Source organism: Salvelinus namaycush, chromosome 32 (assembly GCF_016432855.1).
Source record: "Salvelinus namaycush isolate Seneca chromosome 32, SaNama_1.0, whole genome shotgun sequence".
Lineage (NCBI taxonomy): Eukaryota > Metazoa > Chordata > Actinopteri > Salmoniformes > Salmonidae > Salvelinus > Salvelinus namaycush.
The window spans coordinates 4,087,018-4,103,709 of NC_052338.1; the positions used below are offsets into that span (position 1 = coordinate 4,087,018).

General features: G+C 42.5%; 1 protein-coding gene across 1 annotated transcript in view; it reads right to left on the minus strand.

The window, feature by feature from the left end:
* Positions 1 to 1,048: 1,048 nt before the first annotated feature.
* The window catches only part of LOC120026758 (oxysterol-binding protein-related protein 10-like), an 81,104-nt gene continuing 65,460 nt past the window's right edge, over positions 1,049 to 16,692 (minus strand). Inside the window, exons 4-9 of the mRNA XM_038971477.1 lie at positions 14,601 to 14,743; positions 12,021 to 12,516; positions 7,156 to 7,342; positions 5,440 to 5,622; positions 1,469 to 1,622; positions 1,049 to 1,147 (exon numbers count right to left, since the gene is read on the minus strand). Coding sequence (XP_038827405.1) covers positions 1,049 to 1,147; positions 1,469 to 1,622; positions 5,440 to 5,622; positions 7,156 to 7,342; positions 12,021 to 12,516; positions 14,601 to 14,743 — 1,262 coding nt within the window. The remainder of the gene's footprint in view (positions 1,148 to 1,468; positions 1,623 to 5,439; positions 5,623 to 7,155; positions 7,343 to 12,020; positions 12,517 to 14,600; positions 14,744 to 16,692) is intronic.

Below are 16,692 nucleotides of genomic sequence, written 5' to 3' on the forward strand. Positions count from 1 at the left end.
CAGTATATACTGTATGTCAGTTAGTACATTTTGTGAAAATGTAAACGTATAATAGCTATGCATGACCCAAAACAACCCCTCTACTACTACCACCACCACCACCACTGTACCTGTCAACAATATCATTCAGAATGACATCTGAAGAGACGACACCTCTCGGGTGCCCCTCTGTGAGAATGTGGTTGTGTCTTCCTGTGCACCTTATCCATATTCAATGCAGAGGCAGCCCACTGAGATATTAGCATGAGGAGTCGTGAGCTGGGTACAGCTCCAGCTTAATTCTGTTATATCAATGCCAACCTAAGGACACATCCCTGGAAGGAGGAAACGCCTCACGGGGAGATAGACACTCCGTTGGAACCTAAAGAAAAACGGTGATGGTATGGGATTACGAACGTAATAAGTGGGTAAGAGAGTGATGGGAAATCTGTTTGCGTGGAAGAGCCGAGGCAGACAGTTCCGTTCAGGAATGGTCGAAACTCATTCCAAAGGTCGGGATGGGATAAGGATGGGTAGAATGGGAAAGTGGTAGGAAATAGACTACTTCTAGTCATCAGCATTTGTTAAAAACAGGATGGGAACTAATGGTAACATAAACATATCTCTGCCATGATCACTGTTGTATTCCACCAACACTGCAGTGGACTCCTTCTGATTCTGATTCCATCTGTGCCATCTGCATTCTTCTACCATTGCATTCTGATGCTGCATGACAAATAAAGGCGATTGGACCAAAATGGACCATGTATGTATCAACACAACTGGTACAAAATACCAGTGGCAAATCATATCATACTGTGCATTTGCAAAAAAATATGGCCTTGGCAAAGTGAAAAATCTAAACGCTCGACCTCGAACACTATAAAAATCGATCTTTGTCCCGCCCAACCTCGTAGTTCAAGTGGAAACCACTTTGGCACCTTGATCCACATGAGCGTGTCCTTTGTCCGTGTCATTAAGAGTCAGTATCTCGGGTCCCAATAGAGAGTGGCATCACTCCCTCAATAAGCTGTTCCATCATTATCCTTCCCCTGGCCTGGCCCTTCATTTAGGGGGATAGAGGCACTCTGTTAGTGTCCATTAGAGCAGTCTGGTTCTTGTGTCCGTGAGATTTCCACAGACTTTTGTGGTAGATCCAGCCTTCTCCCTAAAGGCAAGAACAAAGACACAAAACCAGATGAGCGTCAGTGGTTCAATTGAGCCGGGCTCCTGCACCTTGGGACAAAGCACCCTGAGTGGAGGTACCAACAACCGGATGTGGGAACTCCGCTCAGGCATTATTTTTTAGGTTAGGTCAAAGGGGCAGCCAAGTGGAGCCGAGCTCCAGCACTTCATGGGTCCAAAGAGAAAAGTAGGGTGAAAAGTAAGATGAAGGTATGATCAAACAAGGTAAGGGATAGGATTGAACATATAGCCCCAACCATAGATTTATATTTAACCTCGGCTCAACTTCCTCCCGTAACTGTACCTTTCTGCTGAAATATTTGGGTGTCCAGGGCGAGTTATCTGCAGCTCTCTGCCTCTCCTCCCCTCGCTGGCGCTCCTCTAGACGATGCTTGTGTTCTGTGGCCTCGTCAATGTTCCCCTCCTTCAGTGACTTGGTGACATGCTGCCATAACCGCCTACACAGACACAGACACAGACACATAACGTATAGAATTGTGTGTCATGAGCCCACGAGTGGACAGAGCATGACATTCCATTCCCGAGACCTAGAGGTTCTGTAATTGACAGCGCCCCCTTTCAACCCATCACAGAACAAACAAACGACTCCTCCCCGTCATCCTTTCACAACTCAATGCGCTGCTAGTTGTCAGGAGACCCTTTTTACGGCTTTTTAAGGTCATCAGAGCAAAAGGACAACTAAACACGTTGTCTTCGCTGTATTAAAACTGTTGGACTCTTGACATGTTGATATAACCTGGATATACACTGCTCAAAAAAATAAAGGGAACACTTAAACAACACAATGTAACTCCAAGTCAATCACACTTCTGTGAAATCAAACTGTCCACTTAGGAAGCAACACTGATTGACAATAAATTTCACATGCTGTTGTGCAAATGGAATAGACAAAAGGTGGAAATTATAGGCAATTAGCAAGACACCCCCAATAAAGGAGTGGTTCTGCAGGTGGTGACCACAGACCACTTCTCAGTTCCTATGCTTCCTGGCTGATGTTTTGGTCACTTTTGAATGCTGGCGGTGCTTTCACTCTAGTGGTAGTATGAGACGGAGTCTACAACCCACACAAGTGGCTCAGGTAGTGCAGCTCATCCAGGATGGCACATCAATGCGAGCTGTGGCAAGAAGGTTTGCTGTGTCTGTCAGCGTAGTGTCCAGAGCATGGAGGCGCTACCAGGAGACAGGCCAGTACATCAGGAGACGTGGAGGAGGCCGTAGGAGGGCAACAACCCAGCAGCAGGACCGCTACCTCCGCCTTTGTGCAAGGAGGAACACTGCCAGAGCCCTGCAAAATGACCTCCAGCAGGCCACAAACTACGGTGACAGACACAGCAAACCTTCTTGCCACAGCTCGCATTGATGTGCCATCCTGGATGAGCCACTTGTGTGGGTTGTAGACTCCGTCTCATGCTACCACTAGAGTGAAAGCACCGCCAGCATTCAAAAGTGACCAAAACATCAGCCAGAAAGAATAGGAACTGAGAAGTGGTCTGTGGTCACCACCTGCAGAACCACTCCTTTATTGGGGGTGTCTTGCTAATTGCCTATAATTTCCACCTTTTGTCTATTCCATTTGCACAACAGCATGTGAAATTTATTGTCAATCAGTGTTGCTTCCTAAGTGGACAGTTTGATTTCACAGGAGTGTGATTGACTTGGAGTTACATTGTGTTGTTTAAGTGTTCCCTTTATTTTTTTGAGCAGTGTATATACTGAACAAAAATATAAACACAACATGCAACAATTTTAAAAGATTTTACTGAGTTACAGTTCATATGAGGAAATCAGTTAATTTTTAAAAATGTATTAGGCCCTAATCTATGGATTTCACATGGCTGAGAATACAGATATGCATCTGTTGGTTACAGATACCTTAAAAGGAAGGGGTGTGGATCCCAAACATGCTCAATGCGTGACATGTCTGGTGAATATGCAGGCCATGGAAGAACTGGGACATTTTCAGCTTGCAGGAATTGTGTACAGTTCCTTGCGACATGGGGCCGTGCATTATAATACTGAAACATGAAGTGATGGCGGTGGATGAATGGCACGACAATGGGCCTCAGGATCTTGTCACGGTATCTCTGTGCATTCAAATTGCCATCAATAAAATGCAATTGTGTTCATTGTCTATAGCTTATGCCTGACCATAACATAACCCCATCACCACCATGGGGCACTCTGTTCACAACGTTGACATCAGCAAACCGCTCGCCCACACAACGCCATACACGTGGTCTGCGCTTGTGAAGCCGGTTGGAAGTACCGTCAAATTCTCTAAAACGACGTTGGAGGCAGCTTATGGTAGGGAAATTAACATTCAATTATCTGGCAACAGCTCTGGTGGACATTCCCGCAGTCTGCATTCCAATTGCACGCGCGCTCCCTCAGAACTTGGGATCTGTGGCACAGCAAATTTTAGAGTTGTGCACCTGTGTAATGATCATGCTGTTTAATCAGCTTTTTGATATGTCACACCTGTCAGGGGGATGGATTATCTTGGCAAAGGAGAAATGCTCACTAACTGATGTAAACAAATTTGAAAACAACATTTGAGAGAAATTAGCTTTTTGTGCGTATGGAACATATCTGGGATCTTTTGTTTCAGCTCATGAACCATGGGACCGACACTTTACATGTTGCGTTTATATTTTTGTTAAGTATACATTGTGATACTTTTCCTCTCTTTTTCCCATGTTATTAAAGGTATAATGTGGATTTTATAACATAAAATGTCTGGACTTTATCACGGTCAAGTTTGTACTCCACAGACTACATATTTCATCTTAGAGATTGTTTTTCTTTTTCAAAACTCCTTTAAACATTCTGTGAACACTTATGAGGAAATCTCGGGTTCATCTCATATGAGCAGTAAATGTGTTTTGTTACCCGGATCAACTGGGCGGTCCCAATGACATTGTCTGGCCGTTAGAGCCCGCCTTCTCAAAGAACCCCTATAAATTAGAGGTCTTACTAAACAGAAATCCGATCAGGTACCGAAGGGCGAGGACACATCATTGGAAAATATGATCCCCATCTTCTTGGAAACCAAACGCAGATCAAGGAAGCCTTATCCAACTCAGACAGAACAATCCCCTAACAGGAACTCTGCTGAACCCGTATATTTGTTCACTCATTACGAACCACTGAGTCTTCAACGCTCTCAAAAGGGGAACTGAATCTAAATTATATTGCACCCGAGTGCCTTAAAACACTTTATCTGTTTGGACTGAACAAACTGAGAACTGAACTGAGAGAGAAAGGGAGCCTATGCTTGAGCTCCGAAGAGGGCCTTTCTTCGACCGAAAGCGCCAAACACCAGGACCCCTGACCGACCGTTTTTCCCTGTGTACCGCTCAATCATAACAGAAACTCAATTGAACCAGATGACAATCAAATTCAAGTAAATACCTCATTGCATTGAATTTCCCTTCTGTGTGACGTTGTGTCTGTGTAAAAGTGGTGGCAGTAACTGATTATTGTAAGACTGATAGCCTAGCCAGCCCACTGGCGACTCCTGGTGGATGAACCTATAATTTCACAGTTGTGAGGTTTTAGCAGCCTCTCACTATTTCCCTCTCAGTTGATAAGACCATCTCGCCCTCAAAAGTCTGGTGAATGTATGTACTGTACTGTTGTATTTTCTGAGTTCGAGTGCGGAAGTTCATGTATATTGACCTGTGGAGATTCTCACCTCGATAACTGTGTTGTATTCCGTTAGCCTATACACTGCCTTACTCAGTTAACTACCTCATTTTCCAGCTTTAGTCTAGTAAATAAAGACGACTTTCAGAACGAGAATATAGTAACTGACGTTTTAAGACTATTGTTGATATAGGATTGGTGCAACGGTTAAGGGTAACTACTGATAGAGATATCCCTTTAATTAACTCTATGTAAAAACCTTTAATGGTGCCCCAAAATGAAGTACTAAACATTAGATCAATTCATTATTCCAGTAATTAGTCAATAAATGATCTTGAATATCCATAGCCAAAGTCACAACAACAACAAAAAACACACATAGCTAACAAGATAGCTACTTTAATAGCTACTGTTCAGTATACACCATAGCAAAACATTTAAAAAACTTTCTGAAACGGAAAACAAAAATGTATATTTCTTATTGGACAAGTCCGGGTAGTCCCTCCTTGTTTCAGTCCTGTTTACATCTGTTTGGTGCCTAATGAAAACGACCCTGGTCCACTAAGAAGGGACCAAAAATACAGCATTTTGGACCCAGGAGCATCTTACCTGGATTCATTCCGTCCCTGCTTTTCCACAGGCCGGAGCTTCTTCTTGATGATTGGCAGTTTGGTTGTGTCAATCACTTTGGTCTCCCCACTACTATAGGTGAACTCCAGGGTTCCGTTCCACTCCCCCTGGGCCTTGCACACAATAGTGTTGGTCGGATTGTGTTTGACCTCTGCAGTCACCCTGAGAGGAACATAGCAGCCATGTTCAGAAGATTAACTTTGTGGCAGCCCATCATTGCTCAACATTACTCGTATGATATATTGTGCTGCCATAGTAATATTGAATTACGGTGAGGTCAAAAAGTATTTGGACAGTGGAATATTTTTTTGTTATTTAGAATGTTTGATATTTATGTAACTTTCTCACTCGTCATGATTCACAATTCATTCATGATTATCCCGTAATCATGGTAGCATCCACATTAACGTAGAAGTGATTAGAAACATATGATATTCTTATTTACAATAAAAGTGGCTCCAGAATTATACAATGCTTTATTCGCCGCTCAAAATCATCTGAAAGACAACCAAAACAAACTGCAAATGCATCCAACAAGTTTGTAGTCAGAAGCTTGATGTGGTCACTGCATGCTAGGAATATTGGACCAAATACTTGAATTTGTACAATTACTTTTAGTACCCTAAAATATGTACAAAAAGTGTTGTAATTTATTCATGGTTTAACCCTAAAAGCACCAAAAGGAAATTGGAACTGATGGCAAAATGACACTTTCTGTTAAACAGTACCACTTTTTAGTTTATTAACCTTTCGTAACGCAAGTAAATGGTTTAATTGAATTCCCCAAAATAAGCATATCATTTAACACTTTCACACATGTAGTCAAATCTGATGTTTAAAAATAGACGTTTTTGTACGCGTTTCATGTTCTGAACAGTTATTTTGATACATTTCATCCATAGCAACTTGTCATGAACGTGTGTTTGTTATCCATTCAAAGCGTTGTGTTCCTGTGATACTCAGAGGTTGAGAAATTGGCGATTGAGCTAATCGGACATAACGGTACAACCTAAAACAGCCACCGATATATTAGCGATATGGGCACTGGTGCTATCAGGCTTTTAGCTCTAACTTTGGGACGCTATTGGATATTAACTCAGATCCAAATGCATCCGAACGGTGAGACTCAACTTGGTATAGAGACATCGACTGGAATCTAAATATGTATTTACATTCAGTTTTTTTTTAATGCTAGTGGGTGCCACGTCCAAATCGCCCATTTCCCAAATCTGGGGTGGCTCAATAACTATATCTTTTCAAGGTACATACATCTACCTATATTCCAAATGTGGTGCTTTATCACAAACTTTTTTTTATTTTTATATTGAGTCCATATTTTCAGGAACCATGACTATACAAAAGAGAGATTATTTTTAATTACCGTTGTTGTCATGTTCTGTTGCATAATTCAACAGAACCGTCAAAAGTGCTTTTTTGTTTTTTTTGTTTTACACAGATATCATCCTTAAATGGTGTTTTTATGTCGGTAACTAGTTGCTTGACAAACAAATGTCAAAAGGATCAAAAATGAGCATTCAAATAATCTCTCTCTCACACACACACACACACACACACACACACACACACACACACACACACACACACACACACACACACACACACACACACACACACACACACACACACACACACACACACACACACACACACACACACACACACAGAGAGACCCACCTGTGTACCTTCCCTCCATAGAAAGGCTTGGTGTGGAATGTGACTGTGGCCGAGTAGCCGCTCTTGGCACAGTTGATGGTGACTTTGCCACCCAGCTCCACCCATGGCACGGTGAGGATGGAGCGGGCGTAGGCACAGGGCAGCGTGAAGACATACTCCTCGTCATGCTCCAGGAGGCACAAGGTCCCTGGGGAGCAGAGAGGGAAAGATCAAAGGTCAGGTCAGCATCTTACTGGTGCTGGTCTGGTCCCAGGCTGTTCATGGTTGGTTAAGACAATGAGCGACAACTGACAAGGAGTTGATAAGACAGCGCAAACAGATTGTTTATTTATCAAAAGCTCCATTTGGATCTTAACCCAGAAACGTCCCTTGCACCGTGTTGCTCCTCGTCTATAACGTACAATAAGATGTTGGAGTCAATCCAACATCTTCAATCAAACGATTTAGCTTGGTATGTGGCGCTTACTGATTCTCCTTTAAATTGGTTACGTTCCTAATAGCCCGTCACTAATTCAGATGAACCTTTAACAAAAACGTACATGCCGTAGAATACTGCAGAAGCTTTTGCAGAGACCACTAGGGAAATAAATGGCAACATCCTCTGCAAAATACAGTATTTCCATACCATAAATATATACATTCTCAGCCTCATTAACAACATCAATGGTGTGCATCCTTAGCCAGGGTTTTTTCCCCCTGTTACTTAGGAAGAACAGAGGACACCCACTGTGCACGACTCCACATCGCCCCATGCATTGATTTCTCTCCCTTTGTGATATTCACAGTACCATCTTTTGGGATACGTGGACTGGATTCCCCATACGGGAGGACATTAAAGTTAATGCACAACGTCTCTTCACCTACGTCACCATACACAGCCTATTGGGTCATAAGGTCATAGGACATATAGTACAAATGAGCAATCCCACCAGCCCCTGCTCTGTGGGTTGCCCATCTATTGCTTTCATGTCTTACTCATCAAACCAATTAATCTTCCACTGCAAAACACCTATGGGGGTTATCACTTAACCCAAGAGCAAACCATAGGAAAGCATAGAACATGGCATAAGCATCTATTCAATGCTATCGCCATCTACTGTTAGCTATTAGCTTTCGTATAAGCAGCGCAATCTCGCTGAATGAAATCGGTTTGAGTTTGCAACCCTAATTACCACAGAACACCTGATTGAATGAATGTCATGCCCGTGACGTACATGTATTATTTCTACCTACTATAATCGAGTCAGTAGAGAAATCATGTGGAAGTTCATCACATGACTGGCTGGCATATACTCTTTTGGCTATATTACAAGTGGGAAAAATGTATTTCGCAATCGATCCTTCTCCTCGACCCTCTGGTCTTACCCTGTCCACCTCTTCATACTGTGTATGCAATGTACTGTATGTCCAATGTCACTGAATTAATACTGTATTTGGTTGAGAGCATAAAGGCACAAAAATCGAGCATTTACAAACCCCACATTGACCCACCGTGCTGTCCATGACAACCCACAGCCACCGCAAATCACAGCAGGACAAGATTGTATCTGATACATGCTTTCTGTACTCTCTTCTCCACCAGATATCATCTTACTCAGCACCAATCAATGCAGCACTAAATATATCGGCCGCTCAAAAAAGCATTATCTTTTCATTAGAGGCGCATTACTCATCAAGATTCCAAACCACACAGGCCTCTAAATGTGAGAGGGTCACCGTTGTGCTTCGAAAGCAATCCCAGAGTGAACGCACAAATCCTCTGGTATGATTCACCAGTTATTAAAAAGGTACGTCAGAGAATATTGTCTGGTCGTGGTCAATCAGTATAACACACAGAACCGTCAAAAGGTTGGACACACCTACTCATTCCAGGGTTATTCTTATTTATTTTTAAATTCTACATTGCAGAATAATAGTGTAGACATCAAGACTATGAAATAACACATTTGGAATCATGTAGTAACGATTAACTAACATATTCCTCTCAATTTTAAATGTTTCGCTTGACTCGTTATGACGTTATAACTACTTACATTTGCTTCCACCGTAATGTTTTGTCAGCCATCTTTGCTGAAGAAAGGCACCAGGGACGGGTGGCTCGCATCAAATTCGTCATTGGAACCACTCGTTATGATTGGTCATATAAAAACCTTGGGACCCAAATGCATAATGAGTGCTCTAACTCCCCCTTGCGGTGGTCTGGAGCAATGAAGCCGTGACGCTGGGTCCCTCTATGTCCAACAGTGTAAGCTCGCAGCTTTTAAAGGAGGAACCACTGTATATACAGATTTAGTCAATTCGATTCAAGGGCTTCCTGTATCCCATCAGTGTGACTCATTCAGAAAAGCCTACATTGTGACGTCATGACGACAGATATTGTATTGATTGTCATCAGAGAACTCTCATATCCTTCTGTTGTGCAAGAGGACTATGCACAATGGATAGGTATGAGAGTAAAACTAAAACTGGCCGCTGTAGATGCCATTAGCAACGGTCATCAAATTTGTTAAAAGGTTTTAAAAACAAATCTAACAAATGCAACAGTTGGATAATGGATGAAGTGACTCCAAACTTTTAGAATTTAAAACATCCATCAGATATTGACTGAATTACAGCACATCAAACAGTTTCCTGGCATGGACAAATAACGAACGAAGTTCGGGAATTCAGGTAATCAATTTATTGTAAAATGTCAAAACGTTTTCTTAGAATGCACTCAAATATACATTTTCTAATAGTATCAAGGTTTTAAAAAATATATTTTGTGCAATTAATTATCAGGTATCACAGAAAACCAGCAGGCTCCGGACCTTGTCGGGTAAAAGTTGAATACCCCTGGCCTAGGCCTACCTGCACTCACCTGCGCTGTCTAGACTGCCTCATTAATTACTGTTGTTGTCATGTTCTGTTGCATAATTCAACAAGTGTGTGACAGCAGCCTTCGCTTTGGCTCCCCCTCCTGTCCAGCTCAGGCATTAGCTGATGCCGAACCTACTCCTGGCAAACGCCCTTCACTCATCAACCCCGGACTTGTCTCATCATCATTACACACACCTGGTTCCAATCCCCACTCTATCACTGTATATATAGTCCCTCTGCCATTTGACTTTGTCGGTCATTGCAAATGTTACTTGTTTTCCTGAGAGGAATCTCGCTTACTATTTCCTGAGTACTTTATATTTTGCACTTTGGGTTCGCTCTGTGCCTTTTTGTTTATGAAGATATATTTTGAGAACAACAGTGCTTGGGTTTCGTCACGTTTTGATCTATGGTGCTTAAATAAATTCAGTAGTTCTATACCTGCGACTGCCTCCTCTCTACACCAGTGACAGTGTGCCAATAGCAGGATACCCTCCGATTAAAAAAAATAAATAATAATAACAGGATTGGCTCTAGATTACACCTCTCTATATGTAACGGATGTGAAATGGCTATCTAGTTAGCGGTGGTGCGCGCTAATAGCCTTTCAATCGGTGACGTTACTTGCTCTGAGACCTTGAAGTAGTGGTTCCCCTTGCTCTGCAAGGGCCGCGGCTTTTGTGGAGCGATGGGTAACGATGCTTCGTGGGTGACTGTTGTTGATGTGTGCAGAGGGTCCCTGGTTCGCGCCCGGGTCGGGGCGAGGGGACGGACTAAAGTTAAACTGTTACATATACATACTTTACACTGTTTGCGAAATCAGAAATAATATCACTATAATCAGAGTGTTCATTTTCAGGAGTTTTAATTTCAGTGCATCGAATTTGTAAACATTTAAAATGTATTAAAATTATTACTTTTTTCAATTCCACAACACACATCAAAATAAAGCTGTCTGTCTTCTCTTTGATGTGTTGAGACGATGCGTTAAATGACCCTGGGCATCTTTCTTTTGGTGTTTTTCAGAGTCAGTAGAAAGGCCTCCTAGTTTTCATAACTGTGACCTTAATTGCCTACCATCTGTAAGCTGTTAGTGTCTTAATGACTGTTCCACAGGTGCATGTTCATTAATAGTTTAAGTTTCAGTGAACAAGCATGGGAAACAGTGTTTAAACCCTTTACAATGAAGATCTGTGAAGTTATTTGGATTTTTACAAATTATCTTCGAAAGACAGGGTTCTGAAAAAGGGATGTTTCTTTTTTAGCTGAGTTAATGATTTGAACTCAAACATGTATGTACTTATGGTGTCAGCGTTTAACTTCTTATGGTTGGGGGGCAGTATTGAGTAGCCTGGATGAATAAGGTGCCCAGAGTAAACTGCCTGCTACTCAGGCCCAGAAGCTAAGATATGCATATTATTAGTAGATTTGGATAGAAAACACTCTGACGTTTCTAAAACTGTTTGAATGATGTCTGTGAGTATAATAACAGAACTCATATGGCAGGCAAAAACCTGAGAAATAATCCAACCAGGAAGTGGGAAATCTGAGGTTTGTAGGTTTTCAAGTCTTTGCCTATCCAATATACAGTGTAAGATTTGGTCCTAAGGTTTCCACTAGATGTCAACAGTTTTTAGAACCTTGTTTCAGGCTTCTACTGTGAAGGGGGAGCGAATAAGAGCTGTTTGACTAAGAGGTCTGGCAAAGACTTTTGGCTGTGTTTTTCTGTGACTAGGCACTGACCTAACATAACGACGAAAGCATGGTATGCTTTCGCGTAAAGCCTTTTTGAAATCGGACACTGTGGTGGGATTAACAACAAGTTTATCTTTAAGATGGTGTATAATACTTGTATGTTTGAGGAATTTTAATTATGAGATTTCTGTTGTTTGAATTTCGCGCCCTGCACTTTCACTGGCTGTTGTCAAATCGATCCCGTTAACGGGATTTCAGCCGTAAGAAGTTAACTGAGCCTCAACAAACCCAAAGCACATCAATTCACTCACCTTCCCCTATCATGGACACACCAATGGACATGCCCATGAACTTGCTTCTTGTCCACACATGGGTGTTGACACACATACTCCTCTCTGGGCACTCGCAGTAGAATCCTGAGACGGGCGGGTGGTGGGACACCTGCTCAGCCACGAAGCGAACCCGGTAACACTCAGTCCCCGATGGATCGTCCTGTTGTTGGGTGTTGTTGGGGCCCCTGGAGGCTGGTTCCCTGGGGCCCTGAGACCTGAGGGGCCTCACTCTGTCCCGAGGAACCTCCCAGGAACAGTGGAATGTCTCGCCCAGCGCCGGGTTGTAGGGCTTCTTGGCCACAGCTCCTTTGCGTCCCTCATGGAAGGCGGTAAGGTAGTACTCGACGAAGCGTACAATGCGGTCCTCCGCCGTGGCTCCAGCCGTGATGGACAGGAACATGTCCGGGTGGGCCATGAAGTTAGCGTACATCTCCAGCAGGGAGCGCTTCTCCAGGATGAATGTGGGCAGCACCACCTGGTAAACAAGGCGTGAGGCGACCGTTAAACTTGAGGGAGACACTTCACTAGATTGCTGGTAGGGAACAGTAATAAAGAGGAGTACTAGTCGTAATTTAAACTAAAAGCTTTGTTAGTGTCATTCCATAGCTGTTTGATGCTATTGATGATTATATTCAACTGAGCAGGCTAGTGAAATGGACATACCAGTACATAACAAGACATTCCTATTCAGTGAACCAGTAAACATTGCATTGGCCATAGCAGCTCTAACATTCCAAGGGGAATCTACAGTGCCTTGCAAAAGTATTCATCCCCCTTGGCATTTTTCCTATTTTGTTGCATTACATCCTGTAATTTAAATTGATTTTTATTTGGATTTCATGTAATGGACATACACAAAATAGTCCAAATTGGTGAAGTGAAATGAAAAAATGACTTTGATTAATTTTTAAAATGACTTAAAAAATATTAATGAAACATTTTTAAATATTTAAAAAATACGAAAAGTGGTGCTTGCATAAGTATTCACCCCCTTTGCTATGAAGCCCCTAAATAAGATCTGGTGCAACAAATTACCTTCAGAAGTCACATAATTAGTTCAATAAAGTCCACCTGTGTGCAATCTAAGTGTCACCTGATCTATCACATGATCACAGTATATATACACCTGTTCTGAAAGGCCCCAAAGACAGCAACAAGCAACGGGCACCACCAAGCAAGCAGCACCATGAAGACCAATGAGCTCTCTCCAAACAGGTCAGGGACAAAGTTGTGGAGAAGTACAGATCAGGGTGGGGTTATAAAAAAATATACAAAACTTTGAACAAACCCCCCAGAGCTCCATTAAATCCATTAATAAAAATATTGAAATAATATGGCACCACAACAAACCTGCCAAGAGAGGGCCGCCCACCAAAACTCACGGATCAGGCAAGGAGGGCATTAATCAGAGGCAACAAAGAGGCCAAAGATGACCCTGAAGGAGCTGCAAAGATCCACAGCGGAGATTGGGGTATCTGTCCATAGGACCACTTTAAGCTGTGCACTCCTAAGAGCTGGGCTTTACGGAAGAATGGCCAGAAAAAAAGCCATTGCTTAAATTAAAGAAAGAAATAAGCAAACATGTTTGGTGTTCGCGAAAAGGCATGTGGGAGACTCCCCAAACATAATTGAGCTTTTTGGTCATCAAGGAAAATGCTGTCTGGTGCAAACCCAACACCTCTTATCACCCCGAGAATACCATCCCCACAGTGAAGCATGGTGGCGGCAGCATCATGCTGTGGGGATGTTTTTCATCGGCAGGGACTGGGAAACTGGTCAGAATTGAAGGAATGATGGATGGTGCTAAATACAGGGAAATTCTTGAGGGAAACCTGTTTCAGTCTTCCAGAGATTTGAGACTGGTACGGAGGTTCACCTTCCAGCAGGACAATGACCCTAAGCATACTGCTAAAGCAACTCTTGAGTAGTTTAAGGGGAAACATTTAAATGTCTTGGAATGGCCTAGTCAAAGCCCAGACCTCAATCCAATTGAGAATCTGTGGTATGACTTAAAGATTGCTGTACACCAGCGGAACCCATCCAACTTGAAGGAGCTGGAGCAGTTTTGCCTTGAAGCATGGGAAAAAATCCCAGTGGCTAGATGTGCTAAGCTTATAGAGACATACCCCAAGAGACTTGCAGCTGTAATTGCTGCAAAAGGTGGCTTTACAAACTATTGACTTTGGGGGGGTGAATAGTTATGCACGCTCAAGTTTTCATTTTTTTTGTCTTATTTCTTGTTTGTTTCACCCCCAAAAATATTTTGCATCTTCAAAGTGGTAGGCATGTTGTGTAAATCAAATGATGCAAACCACCCAAAAATCTATTTTAATTCCTGGTTGTAAGGCAACAAAATAGGAAAAATGCCAAGGGGGGGGGGGGGGGGGGTGAATACTTTCGCAAGCCACTATACGAAGACAGCAGAGAGAGTTGGCTGTGTTAAAAATAAATCATGACATTCCTACATAATCTCCTCAGTGAACCAGTAAGTGTTGTGTTTGGCCATACCAGCTCTAACATTCCAAGGAAAAGACATGAAGAGAGCGTCAGCTGTCTTACCCGGGTGAGGTCCATGCCCAGTTTGAGCTGGGAGAGGAGGTGCAGGATGATGCTCCGCTGGTCGTCCAACACGCCCAGGTCCTCCTCGTCATTGTCCTCCATGTCAGTCACCTCCTCACTGGGGCTGACGGCCTCCAACCCTGCTGGGTGCTGCTGAAACAACAGAGACACAGTTAGACTTAGTGATCTGACATACAGTACCAGTCAAAAGTTTGGACATGCCTACTCATTCAAGGGTTGTTCTTTATTTTGACTCTTTTCTACATTGTAGAATAATAATGAAGTCATCAAAACAATGAAATAACACATATGGAATCATGTAGGAACCAAAAAAGTGTTACGCAAATCAAAATGTATTTTATATTTGAGATTCTTCAATGTAGCCACCCTTTGCCTTGACGACAGCTTTGCACACTCTTGGCATTCTCACAATCAACTTCATGAGGGAGTCACCTGCAATGCATTTCAATTAACAGGGGTGCATTGTTAAAAGTAAAATTGTGGAATTTCTTTCCTTCTTAATGCGTTAATTATTAATGCACTTAATTATGGTCAATTTAGACTGATAATAGTATCTAGTCATGATAAGGGGTGAAATAAGTATAGCCAGTTACAATTGTAATGGTTTAGCAGATTATAAAAAAAGAAGACCAGTCTTTACGTGGCTCAAAGAAAAGGAATATAACATATACTGTTTACAGGAAACTCACTCTACATCCTTAGATGAAGTTGTGTGGTAAAAGGAATGGGGTGGTGAAATCATTTCCTGTCATGGACAAAAGAACCCTTTAAATACCAGGCAGGGAACACAACCAATTGAACCGTTCCATACATTCTTGTTCCATTTATCACTGACATATTCCGACCACATTCACACCTCTTTGCATTTCCTTCCCCCAGAATGATGGTTCAGCAACACGCAGGGGGGGGGGGGGGGGGGGGTCAAGGTATACCTCAGAGAATTTCCCCTGAGAGTGCACTGCCTGATTCCTTGCAACAGCTTCGGGCCTCCAGCACGGACTCACAATGCCTTCGCGAGGCTTTTGATATGGTTGATATGGTGCAGTGAACGTGGACAGGGTTGTGTCCTCCATTTGTGTTCCGGCATTCAGCTGGAAGCAGATCCAATATAGGTTCAAGAAGAGCCCTAGTGCCTTTGATATCTCAAAGGCACGAAGCCTAATATATAATGTAAGAAAGTGCTCCAGTGCCAACCAACTGTCGTCTTCTTCTCCTCCTCTTCCTTCCTTCTTTCCTTCTCCCTCCTTTTTCACTCCCCCTGTCTTTTTATTTGTTTTTCTAACAATGTACAGTATGCGTATCTGACATGTGACAGTCTGCAATGAAAAGAAAATGTCACAAAAAATGCCACCGAATGTGGGACAGAATACAGTTCTCTGTAAATCACAGCCTGTAATGCATTATACAAACAGAATGAACCATTAGTTGGTAAATGCATACGTGACTAACTCGGATATCGGGAGCTTATTCTACTTGTGTTAAGAATAGAGAACAGAGGTACTCCTAGAGCGACATAATGGAGTGAGAAGAGAAAAAACAGAGGGAACAAAGAGAAAAATCACCAGGAGGAATCTGCCTTTCTGTCACCTGAATATTTCATTCCATGTATTTCATGTATATTTCATTCCAATCCAAGCTTGTGCGCGCTCACGCACGCACAGTCCCAGGAGCTAGCATGCCCCAGAAGCAGAGGGATATAAATAGCTAGAAATAGAAAAAGAAGGAGGTAGGAGGTCTGTTGTGACTCCAACACACTAACTCATTAAAACGGCTCTTAATAATGAGCGGAAATTCCTTGAGAGGCCAACTCAGTTCTACCTCTATCCATTGAGTTATGCGAGCAGGTCTCTACTCTCCTCAACACTGTAGACATTACATGTTGCTAACAAGGAACATACGCTGGGAGAAAAAAAATGTAGTCTCTGTTATTGTACAACAGAAACAACCAAAGCATTCAACTATATAGGAATACATCGTTGGCCGCCAATACCACTTGACTACCAAGTCACTAAATGTGTCCGCTTGTTTTCATGGAACTGGAGGTTTATACATATGATTAGGGTTGGCACAA